General features: G+C 44.0%; 1 protein-coding gene across 1 annotated transcript; it reads left to right on the top strand.

The window, feature by feature from the left end:
* Nucleotides 1–3,908: 3,908 nt before the first annotated feature.
* Nucleotides 3,909–6,623, top strand: LOC135536823 (IQ motif and SEC7 domain-containing protein 1-like; the record flags this gene model as incomplete). The annotated part of the gene is made up of 3 exons (XM_064963075.1): nucleotides 3,909–4,025; nucleotides 6,069–6,235; nucleotides 6,484–6,623. Coding segments are annotated over exons 1-3 (399 nt in total), but the record flags the coding sequence as incomplete, so codon positions are not given.
* Nucleotides 6,624–12,698: the final 6,075 nt, after the last annotated feature.

Below are 12,698 nucleotides of genomic sequence, written 5' to 3'. Positions count from 1 at the left end.
TTAATCTCTCTCCTCTCCCTGCCCAGGTTTAAGTTTAGGTTTAGGGTTAATCCTCTCTTCTCCCTGTCCAGGTTTAAGTTTAGTTTTAGGGTTAATCCTCTCTCCTCTCCCTGCCCAGGTTTAAGTTTAAGTTTAGGTTTAGGGTTAATCCTCTCTCTTCTCCCTGTCCAGGTTTAAGTTTAGGTTTAGGGTTAATCCTCTCTCTTCTCCCTGTCCAGGATTAAGTTTAGGTTTAGGGTTAATCCTCTCTCTTCTCCCTGTCCAGGATTAAGTTTAGGTTTAGGGTTAATCCTCTCTCTTCTCCCTGTCCAGGTTTAAGTTTAGGTTTAGGGTTAATCCTCTCTCTTCTCCCTGTCCAGGATTAAGTTTAGGTTTAGGGTTAATCCTCTCTCTTCTCCCTGTCCAGGTTTAAGTTTAGGTTTAGGGTTAATCCTCTCTCTTCTCCCTGTCCAGGTTTAAGTTTAGGTTTAGGCTTAGGGTTTAATCCTCTCTCCTCTCCCTGTCCAGATTGAAGTTTAGGTTTAGGTTTAGGGTTTAATCCTCTCTCCTCTCCCTGTCCAGGTTTAAGTTTAGGTTTAGGGTTAATCCTCTCTCTTCTCCCTGTCCAGGTTTAAGTTTAGGTTTAGGCTTAGGGTTTAATCCTCTCCCTCTCCCTGTCCAGATTTAGGTTTAGGTTTAGGGTTAATCCTCTCTCTTCTCCCTGTCCAGATTTAAGTTTAGGTTTAGGCTTAGGGTTAATCCTCTCTCTTCTCCCTGTCTTGGTTTAAGTTTAGGTTTAGGCTTAGGGTTAATCCCCTCTCTTCTCCCTGCCCAGGTTTAAGTTTAGGTTTAGGTTTAGGGTTTAATCCTCTCTCTTCTCCCTGCCCAGGTTTAAGTTTAGGTTTAGGTTTAGGGTTTAATCCTCTCTCCTCTCCCTGTCCAGATTTAAGTTTAGGTTTAGGCTTAGGGTTTAATCCCTCTCTTCTCCCTGTCCAGATTTAAGTTTAGGTTTAGGCTTAGGGTTTAATCCTCTCTCTTCTCCCTGTCCAGATTTAAGTTTAGGTTTAGGCTTAGGGTTGAATTTTCTCTCCTCTCCCTGCCCAGGTTTAAGTTTAGGTTTAGGCTTAGGGTTTAATCCTCTCTCCTCTCCCTGTCCAGATTTAAGTTTAGGTTTAGGCTTAGGGTTTAATCCTCTCTCTTCTCCCTGTCCAGGTTTAAGATTAGTTAATCCTCTCTGACTCTCTCCTCTCTCTTCTCCCTGTCCAGGTTTAAGTTTAGTTAATCCTCTCTGACTCTCTCCTCTCTCCTCTCCCTGTCCAGGCTTAGGTTTAGGTTTAGGGTTAATCCTTTCTCCTCTCCCTGTCCAGGCTTAGGTTTAGGTTTAGGGGTTAATCCTCTCTATTCTCCCTGTCCAGGTTTAAGTTTAGTTTCAGGGTTAATCCTCTCTCCTCTCCCTGTCCAGGTTTAAGTTTAGGTTTAGGGTTAATCCCCTCTCCTCTCCCTGCCCAGGTTTAAGTTTAAGTTCAGGTTTAGGGTTTAATCCTCTCTCTTCTCCCTGTCCAGGCTTAGGTTTAGGTTTAGGGTTAATCCTCTCTCTCCCTGTCCATGCTTAGGTTTAGGTTTAGGGGTTAATCCTCTCTATTCTCCCTGTCCAGGTTTAAGTTTAGGTTAAGGTTTAGGGTTAATCCTCTCTCCTCCCCCTGCCCAGGTTTAAGTTTAAGTTCAGGTTTAGGGTTTAATCCTCTCTCCTCTCCCTGCCCAGGTTTAAGTTTAGGTTTAGGGTTAATCCTCTCTCTTCTCCCTGTCCAGGTTTAAGTTTAGGTTTAGGGTTAATTCTCTCTCTTCTCCCTGTCCAGGTTTAAGTTTAGGTTTAGGGTTAATCCTCTCTCTTCTCCCTGTCCAGGTTTAAGTTTAGGTTTAGGTTTAGGATTTAATCCTCTCTCCTCTCCCTGCCCAGGTTTAAGTTCAAGTTTAGTTTTAGGGTTAATCCTCTCTCTTCTCCCTGTCCAGGTTTAAATTTAGGTTTAGGTTTAGGGTTTAATCCTCTCTCTTTTCCCTGCCCAGGTTTAAGTTTAAGTTTAGGTTTAGGGTTAATCCTCTCTCTTCTCCCTGTCCAGGTTTAAGTTTAGGTTAAGGTTTAGGGTTAATCCTCTCTCCTCTCCCTGCCCAGGTTTAAGTTTAAGTTCAGGTTTAGGGTTTAATCCTCTCTCCTCGCCCTGCCCAGGTTTAAGTTTAGGTTTAGGGTTAATCCTCTCTCTTCTCCCTGTCCAGGTTTAAGTTTAGTTTTAGGGTTAATCCTCTCTCCTCTCCCTGCCCAGGTTTAAGTTTAAGTTTAGGTTTAGGGTTAATCCTCTCTCTTCTCCCTGTCCAGGTTTAAGTTTAGGTTTAGGGTTAATCCTCTCTCTTCTCCCTGTCCAGGATTAAGTTTAGGTTTAGGGTTAATCCTCTCTCTTCTCCCTGTCCAGGATTAAGTTTAGGTTTAGGGTTAATCCTCTCTCTTCTCCCTGTCCAGGTTTAAGTTTAGGTTTAGGGTTAATCCTCTCTCTTCTCCCTGTCCAGGATTAAGTTTAGGTTTAGGGTTAATCCTCTCTCTTCTCCCTGTCCAGGTTTAAGTTTAGGTTTAGGGTTAATCCTCTCTCTTCTCCCTGTCCAGGTTTAAGTTTAGGTTTAGGCTTAGGGTTTAATCCTCTCTCCTCTCCCTGTCCAGATTTAAGTTTAGGTTTAGGTTTAGGGTTTAATCCTCTCTCCTCTCCCTGTCCAGGTTTAAGTTTAGGTTTAGGGTTAATCCTCTCTCTTCTCCCTGTCCAGGTTTAAGTTTAGGTTTAGGCTTAGGGTTTAATCCTCTCCCCTCTCCCTGTCCAGATTTAGGTTTAGGTTTAGGGTTAATCCTCTCTCTTCTCCCTGTCCAGATTTAAGTTTAGGTTTAGGCTTAGGGTTAATCCTCTCTCTTCTCCCTGTCTTGGTTTAAGTTTAGGTTTAGGCTTAGGGTTAATCCCTCTCTTCTCCCTGCCCAGGTTTAAGTTTAGGTTTAGGTTTAGGGTTTAATCCTCTCTCTTCTCCCTGCCCAGGTTTAAGTTTAGGTTTAGGTTTAGGGTTTAATCCTCTCTCCTCTCCCTGTCCAGATTTAAGTTTAGGTTTAGGCTTAGGGTTTAATCCTCTCTCTTCTCCCTGTCCAGATTTAAGTTTAGGTTTAGGCTTAGGGTTTAATCCTCTCTCTTCTCCCTGTCCAGATTTAAGTTTAGGTTTAGGCTTAGGGTTTAATCCTCTCTCCTCTCCCTGTCCAGATTTAAGTTTGGGTTTAGGCTTTGGGTTTAATCCTCTCTCCTCTCCCTGTCCAGGTTTAAGTTTAGGTTTAGGCTTAGGGTTTAATCCTCTCTCCTCTCCCTGTCCAGGTTTAAGTTTAGTTTTAGGTTTAGGGTTTAATCCTCTCTCCTCTCCCTGTCCAGGTTTAAGTTTAGGTTTAGGTTTAGGGTTAATCATCTCTCCTCTCCCTGCCCAGGTTTAAGTTCAAGTTTAGCTTTAGGGTTAATCCTCTCTCTTCTCCCTGTCCAGGTTTAAGTTTAGTTTCAGGGTTAATCCTCTCTCCTCTCCCTGCCCAGGTTTAAGTTTAGGTTTAGGTTTAGGGTTTAATCCTCTCTCTTCTCCCTGCCCAGGTTTAAGTTTAAGTTTAGGCTTAGGGTTTAATCCTCTCTCCTCTCCCTGTCCAGGTTTAAGTTTAGGTTTAGGGTTAGGGTTTAATCCTCTCTCCTCTCCCTGTCCAGGTTTAAGTTTAGGTTTAGGCTTAGGGTTTAATCCTCTCTCCTCTCCCTGTCCAGGTTTAAGTTTAGGTTTAGGCTTAGGGTTTAATCCTCTCTCCTCTCCCTGTCCAGGTTTAAGTTTAGGTTTAGGCTTAGGGTTTAATCCTCTCTCCTCTCCCTGCCCAGTTGTGTGGTAGATGAGTTGGACTTCTCAGGGATGGATCTCGACGATGCCCTCAGGAAGTTCCAGGCCCAGATTAAAGTCCAGGGGGAGGCCCAGAAGGTGGAGAGTCTGATCGAGGCTTTCAGGTGAGAATATAGTTAAAGCAACAACAACAACAACAACAACAACAACAGAGGAAGTGTGGTATATGGCCTATATACCATGTGTAAGGGCTGTTCTTAAGCAATACAGCCTCGATACAATCCCTAGCCGTGATATATTGGTGATATACCACAAACCCACAAGGTGCCTTATTGCTATTATAAACTGGTTACCAACCTAATTAGACCAGTAAACATATATTGTTTTGTCATACCCATAGAATACGGTCTGATATACCACAGCTTTCAGCCAATCAGCAACCAGGCCTCGAACCCCCCGGTTTGTAGAGCCCAGAAATTGGAGAAAATGATAGAGGCCTTCAGATACTTGGACTTAATTACTTTTTGTGCTGGTTTTTTATGTACTTTCTATACTGACGAATGGACATACTTATATACTGGGGGACATACAGACTATTTTGTACTGGACTTTTTAAGCCACGGCTGCAGTTTTTGCACCAGGACCTGCATCCTTCTCTACCGATTGATGGATTTATTGTGCTGATTTATGGATTTATTGTGCTGATTTATGGGTTTATTGTGCTGATTTATGGATTTATTGTGCTGATTTATGGATTTATTGTGCTGATTTATGGATTTATTGTGTTGATTTATGGATTTATTGTGCTGATTTATGGATTTATTGTGCTGATTTATGGACTTCTATTTGCTGATTTATGGATTTACTGTGCTGATTTATGGATTTATTGTGCTGATTTATGGATTTATTGTGCTGATTTATGGACTTCTATTTGCTGATTTATGGATTTACTGTGCTGATTTATGGATTTATTGTGCTGATTTATGGATTTATTGTGCTGATTTATGGATTTATTGTGCTGATTTATGGACTTCTATTTGCTGATTTATGGATTTATTGTGCTGATTTATGGATTTATTGTGCTGATTTATGGATTTATTGTGCTGATTTATGGATTTATTGTGCTGAGTTATGGATTTATTGTGCTGATTTATGGATTTATTGTGCTGATTTATGGATTTATTGTGCTGATTTACGGACTTATTGTGCTGATTTATGGATTTATTGTGCTGATTTATGGACTTATATTTGCTGATTTATGGATTTATTGTGCTGATTTATGGACTTATTGTGGTGATTTATGGACTTATTGTGCTGATTTATGGACTTATTGTGCTAATTTATGGATTTATTGTGCAGATTTATGGATTTATTGTGCTGATTTATGGATTTATTGTGCTGATTTATGGATTTATTGTGCAGATTTATGGATTTATTGTGCTGATTTATGGACTTATTGTGCTGATTTATGGACTTCTATTTGCTGATTTATGGATTTATTGTGCTGATTTATGGATTTATTGTGCTGATTTATGGATTTATTGTGCTGATTTATGGACTTCTATTTGCTGATTTATGGATTTATTGTGCTGATTTATGCAGTTATTGTGCTGATTTATGGACTTATGTACTGACTTATGGACTTATGGACTGACTTATGGACTTATGTACTGACTTATGGACTTATGTACTGAACTATGGACTTATGTACTGACTTATGTACTGACTTATGGACTTATGTGCTGACTTATGGACTTATGGACTTATGGACTTATGTGCTGACTTATGGACTTATGTACTGACTTATGGACCTATGGACTTATGTGCTGACTTATGTACTGACTTATGGACTTATGTGCTGACTTATGGACTTATGGACTGACTTATGGACTTATGTACTGACTTATGGACTTATGTGCTGACTTATGGACTTATGTACTGACTTATGGACTTATGGACTTATGTGCTGACTTATGTACTGACTTATGGACTTATGTGCTGACTTATGGACTTATGGACTGACTTATGGACTTATGTACTGACTTATGGACTTATGGACTGACTTATGGACTTATGTCCGTTTTCTATGTTATACTGTATTGACATTTTGGTTTTGGATATACCGGACTTATATCTCCCCTTCTCTTCTGTCTCTACCTCGCTCCCTCTCTTCCTCTCAATCTCCATGTCTTCTCCCCCCCATCCAGTCAGCGGTACTGTGTGTGTAACCCGGTACTGATCCGACAGTTCCAGAACCCTGACACCATCTTCATCCTGGCCTTCGCCATCATCCTCCTCAACACAGACATGTACTCTCCCAACGTCAAGCCGGAGAAGAAGATGAAGCTGGAGGATTTCATCAAAAACCTCAGAGGTGAGGAGGATTCTGGGATGGATGTTTAGGTTGTTTCTCTACATGGTGTAATGAGGGGGACATGTTTGTTTTTTTACCGGTTCATTCTGGACTCCTCAAAACAAAACTCGTTTTTTTAATAAACTACATTTATTTATCTCCATTTAAATGTCTCTCTCTATCTGTTTTTATCTCCGTTATCTCCATTCCTCTTTATCTCTCCCCTTTTTTTCTCACACTTTCCCCTGTGGATGTTAATGTTTCCTCAGGAGTGGATAATGGTCAGGACATTCCCAGAGACCTGCTAACGGGAATCTACCATCGGATAGAGAAGTGGGAGCTACGCACCAACGATGACCACGTGTCTCAAGTACAGGCTGTGGAGAGGGTGGTCGTCGGGAAGAAGCCCGTAAGTCTGCTTACAGTATTAATGTCTACGGTCATTGCCTGCTCGATACACTACACGACCAAATGTATGTGGACACCTGCTTGTCAAACTTCACCTTCCAAAATCATGGGCATTAATATGGAGTTGCTGCTATAACAGCCTCTACTCTTCTGGGAAGGTTTTCCACTAGATGTTGGAACATTGCTGCGGGGACTTGCTTCCATTCAGCCACAAGAGCATTGGTGAGGTCGGAGCTGATGTTAGGTGATAAGGACTGTGCTCCATTTCATCCCAAAGCTGTTCGATGGGGTTGATGTCAGGCATTGTGCAGACCAGTTGGTTCTTCCACACCCCATCTCGACAAACCATTTTCTGTATGGACCTTTGTGCATTGTCATGCTGAAACAGGAAACAGTCTTCTCAAAATGTTGACACAGTGTTGGAAGCACAGAATCATCTAGAATATCATTGTATGCTGTGGTGTTAAGATTTCCCTTCACTAGAACTAAGGGTCTAGGCCCGAACCATGAAAACAGCCCCAGACCATTATTCCTCCACCATAAACTTACAGTTGGCACTATGCATTGGGGCAGGTAGCATTCTCCTGGCATCCGCCAAACCCAGATTTGTCTGTAGGACTGCCAGATGGTGAAGCGTGATTCGTCACTCCAAAGTGATGCTCCAGAGTCCAATGGCGGCGAGCTTTACACCCCTCCAGCTGACGCTTGACATTGCGGATGGATGATCTTAGGCTTATGTGCAGCTGCTCGAGCCATGGAAACCCATTATTTCATCAAGCTCCTGGACGAACAGTTCTTGCGCCGACGTTGATTCCAGAGGCAGTTTAGAAAATCAGTAGTGAAACCGAGGACAGATGATTTGTTCCGTGCTTCAGCACTCGTCGGTCGCGTCTCTGCTTGTGTGGCTGGAGCCGTTGTTGTTTCCACTTCACAGTAAGGCCGATTCTACTGACAATGTTTGTCTATGGAGATTGCATGTCTGTGTGTTTTGATTCTAAACATCTGTCAACAACGGGTGTGGCTGAAATAGCCAAATCTACTCATTTGAAAGGTGTCCACATACTTTTGTATATATACTGTATATTATTGTTTATACTTCACCTGATCCCCACACCCTCAATGATCATGCTGTCAGTCCACCACCTCAGCGATCATGCTGCTGATCCTCACACCCCCTCAATGATCATGCTGTTGATCCCCACACCCCCTCCAATGATCATGCTGCTGATCCCCACACCCCCTCAATGATCATGCTGTTGATCCCCACACCCTCAATGATCATGCGGTCGATCCCCCCATATTCAATAGAAAACAGCCCATATTCAATAGAAAACAGCCAATATTCAGCTGAAAACAGCCAATATTCAATACGAAAACAATAAAGCCCATATTCAATAGAAAACAGCCCATATTCAATGAAAACGGCCCATATTCAATAGAAAACAGCCAATATTCAATATCCAGCAGCCAATATTCAATAGCAAACAGCCCATATTCAATCGAAACAGCCCATATTCAATAGAAAACAGCCAATATTCAATAGAAAACAGCCCATATTCAATAGAAAACAGCCAATATTCCAATAGAAAACAGCTCCCACATAATCGATCTGATATGCAGTATGTAAACTTTGAATCTGCTGTGTGCTGAGGTGTTGTTGCCAGGTTCTGTGTATCAGGTTCTGTCTGCCAGGTTCTGTCTGTCGGGTTCTGTCTGTCAGGTTCTGCCGGCCAGGTTCTGTTCGGCTGCCCTGTCTGCCAGGTTCTGTCTGTCAGGGTTCTGTCTGCCGGGTTCTGTCTGTCGGGTTCTGTCTGCCGGGTTCTGTCTGTCGGGTTCTGTCTGCCGGGTTCTGTCTGCCGGAGTTCTGTCTGCCAGGTTCTGTCTGTCAGGTTCTGTCTGCCGGGTTCTGTCTGTCAGGTTCCGTCTGTCAGGTTCTGTCTGCCAGGTTCTGTCTGCCGGGTTCTGTCTGTCAGGTTCTGTCTGCCAGGTTCTGTCTGTCAGGTTCTGTCTGTCGGGTTCTGTCCGCCAGGTTCTGTCTGCCAGGTTCTGTCCGTCAGGATCTGTCTGCCAGGTTCTGTCTGGCAGGTTCTGTCTGCCAGGTTCTGTCTGCCAGGTTCTGTCTGTCAGGTTCTGTCTGCCAGGTTCTGTCTGTCAGGTTCTGTCTGTCCGGGTTCTGTCTGCCAGGTTCTGTCTATCAGGTTCTGTCTGCCCAGGTTCTGTCTGCCAGGTTCTGTCTGTCAGGTTCTGTCTGCCAGGTTCTGTCTGTCAGGTTCTGTCTGTCAGGTTCTGTCTGCCAGGTTCTGTCTGTCAGGTTCTGTCTGTCAGGTTCTGTCTGCCAGGTTCTGTCTATCAGGTTCTGTCTGCCAGGTTCTGTCTGCATCAGGTTCTGTCTATCAGGTTCTGTCTGTCAGGTTCTGTCTGTCAGGTTCTGTCTCTGAATACTAATAATAATTTGTGTGTAGGTGCTACTCGCTGCCACACCGCAGGTTGGTGTGTTGCTGTCAGCTTTACGAGGTGCCTGACCCTAACAGAAGCCAGAGGACTGGAGTCCACCAGAGAAGTCTTCCTCTTCTTAACGCACCTGTGCTCTGGTAGTGTAATTTGACTCACCTGTGTGTCCTGGGGAGTGCTCTACTTCAGTCTGTACCATATAGACTCACCTGTGTGCCCTGGGAGTGTTATGTCTGTACCATATAGACTCACCTGTGTGTCCTGGGAGTGTTATGTCTGTACCATATAGACTCACCTGTGTGTCCTGGGAGTGTTATGTCTGTACCATATAGACTCACCTGTGTGTCCTGGGAGTGTTATGTCTGTACCATATAGACTCACCTGTGTGTCCTGGGAGTGTTATGTCTGTACCATATAGACTCACCTGTGTGCTCTGGGAGCGTTATGTCTGTACCATATAGACTCACCTGTGTGCCCTGGGAGTGTTATGTCTGTACCATATAGACTCACCTGTGTGTCCTGGGAGTGTTATGTCTGTACCATATAGACTCACCTGTGTGTCCTAGGAGTGTTATGTCTGTACCATATAGACTCACCTGTGTGCCCTGGGAGTGTTATGTCTGTACCATATAGACTCACCTGTGTGCCCTGGGAGTGTTATGTCTGTACCATATAGACTCACCTGTGTGCCCTGGGAGTGTTATGTCTGTACCATATAGACTCACCTGTGTGTCCTGGGAGTGTTATGTCTGTACCATATTGACTCACCTGTGTGCCCTGGGAGTGTTATGTCTGTACCATATAGACTCACCTGTGTGCCTTGGGAGTGTTATGTCTGTACCATATAGACTCACCTGTGTGCCCTGGGAGTGTTATGTCTGTACCATATAGACTCACCTGTGTGCCCTAGAGAGTGTTATGTCTGTACCATATAGACTCACCTGTGTGTCCTGGGAGTGTTATGTCTGTACCATATAGACTCACCTGTGTGCTCTGGGAGTGTTATGTCTGTACCATATAGACTCACCTGTGTGTCCTGGGAGTGTTATGTCTGTACCATATAGACTCACCTGTGTGCCCTGGGAGTGTTATGTCTGTACCATATAGACTCACCTGTGTGTCCTGGGAGTGTTATGTCTGTACCATATAGACTCACCTGTGTGTCCTGGGAGTGTTATGTCTGTACCATATAGACTCACCTGTGTGCTCTGGGAGTGTTATGTCTGTACCATATAGACTCACCTGTGTGCCCTGGGAGTGTTATGTCTGTACCATATAGACTCACCTGTGTGCCCTGGGAGTGTTATGTCTGTACCATATAGACTCACCTGTGTGCCCTGGGAGTGTTATGTCTGTACCATATAGACTCACCTGTGTGTCCTGGGAGTGTTATGTCTGTACCATATAGACTCACCTGTGTGCCCTGGGAGTGTTATGTCTGTACCATTAGACTCACCTGTGTGTCCTGGGAGTGTTATGTCTGTACCATATAGACTCACCTGTGTGCCTGGGAGTGTTATGTCTGTGCCATATAGACTCACCTGTGTGTCCTGGGAGTGTTATGTCTGTACCATATGAGACTCGCCTGTAGTGTCCTGGGAGTGTTATGTCTGTACCACATAGACTCACCTGTGTGTCCTGGGAGTGTTATGTCTGTACCATATAGACTCACCTGTGTGTCCTGGGAGCCTTATCGTCCCGTGCCATACACTCTGCTCTGTGCGTCTTGGGGAGTCTTATGTCTGCTGCCATATGGGCTCACCTGTGTGTGTCCCTGGGAGTGTTATGTCTGTACCATATAGACTCACCTGTGTGTCCTGGGAGTGTTATGTCTGTACCATATAGACTCACCTGTGTGCTCTGGGAGTGTTATGTCTGTACCATATAGACTCACCTGTGTGTCCTGGAGTGTTATGTCTGTACCTATAGACTCACCTGTGTGTCCTGGGAGTGTTATGTCTGTACCATATAGACTCACCTGTGTGTCCTGGGAGTGTTATGTCTGTACCATATAGACTCACCTGTGTGTCCTGGGAGTGTTATGTCTGTACCATATGGACTCACCTGTGTGCCCTGAGAGCGTTATGTCTGTACCATGTAGACTCACCTGTGTGTCCTGGGAGTGTTATGTCTGTACCATATAGACTCACCTGTGTGTCCTGGGAGTGTTATGTCTGTACCATATAGACTCACCTGTGTGTCTTGGGAGTGTTATGTCTGTACCCTATAGACTCACTGTGTGCTCTGGAGTGTTATGTCCGTACCATATAGACTCACCGGTGTGTCCTGGGAGTGTTATGTCTGTACCATATAGACTCACCTGTGTGTCCTGGGAGTGTTATGTCTGTATCTCATATAGACTACACCTGTGTGTCCTGGGAGTGTTATGTCTGTACCATATAGACCTCACCTGTGTGCCCTGGGAGTGTTATGTCTGTACCATATAGACTCACCTGTGTGTCTCTGGGAGTGTTATGTCTGTACCATATAGACTCACCTGTGTGTCCTGGGAGTGTTATGTCTGTACCATGTTAGACTCACCTGTGTGCCCTGGGAGTGTTATGTCTGTACCATATAGACTCACCTGTGGCCCTGGGAGTGTTATGTCTGTACCATATAGACTCACCTGTGTAGCTCTGGGAGTGTTATGTCTGTACTATATAGACTCACCTGTGTGTCCTGGGAGTGTTATGTCTGTACCATGTTAGACTCACCTGTGTGCCCTGGGAGTGTTATGTCTGTACCATATAGACTCACCTGTATGTGCCCCTGCGAGCGTTATGTCTGTACCATGTACATTTACATTTACATTTAAGTCATTTGTAGACTCACCTGTGTGCCCTGGGAGTGTTATGTCTGTACCATATAGACTCACCTGTGTGCTCTGCGAGCGTTATGTCTGTACCATGTAGACTCACCTGCCTGTTCAGAGTTTTTCTTTACGGCTCTACAATACAAACTCACCTTTTTATATCTAAACACTACAGATCTGAGTCATATACATATCAAACATGTTCTGTTCGCCTGAGTTAGCTAAAACAATGGTCTGAGAACAGGCCTGGAATAGTATTGGAATATACCTGGAATATACCTGGTACAGTTCTGGAATAGTCCTGGAATATACCTGGAATAGTCCTGGAATATACCTGAAATAGTCCTGGAATATACCTGGTACAGTTCTGGAATAGTCCTGGAATATACCTGGAATAGTCCTGGAATAGTCCTGGAATATACCTGGAATAGCCCTGGAATATACCTGGTACAGTTCTGGAATAGTCCTGGAATATACCTGGAATAGTCCTGGAATATACCTGGAATAGTCCTGGACTATACCTGCAATAGTCCTGGAATATACCTGGAATAGTCCTGGAATATACCTGGAATATACCTGGAATAGTCCTGGAATATACCTGGAATAGTACCTGGAATATACCTGGAATAGTCCTGGAATATACCTGGAATATACCTGGAATAGTCCTGGAATATACCTGGAATATACCTGGAACAGTCTAGATAGACCTGGTGTGGACCTGGAATAGTCCTGGAATAGACCTGGAATAGTCCTGGAATAGACCTGGATAGCAGTCCTGGAATAGACCTGGAACTGAGTCCTGGAACAGTCCTG

Source organism: Oncorhynchus masou, unplaced genomic scaffold, assembly GCF_036934945.1.
Source record: "Oncorhynchus masou masou isolate Uvic2021 unplaced genomic scaffold, UVic_Omas_1.1 unplaced_scaffold_6669, whole genome shotgun sequence".
NCBI lineage: Eukaryota > Metazoa > Chordata > Actinopteri > Salmoniformes > Salmonidae > Oncorhynchus > Oncorhynchus masou.
The sequence above is the reverse complement of the archived record's forward strand: the minus strand, read 5'-3'. Positions and strand labels throughout refer to the sequence as shown.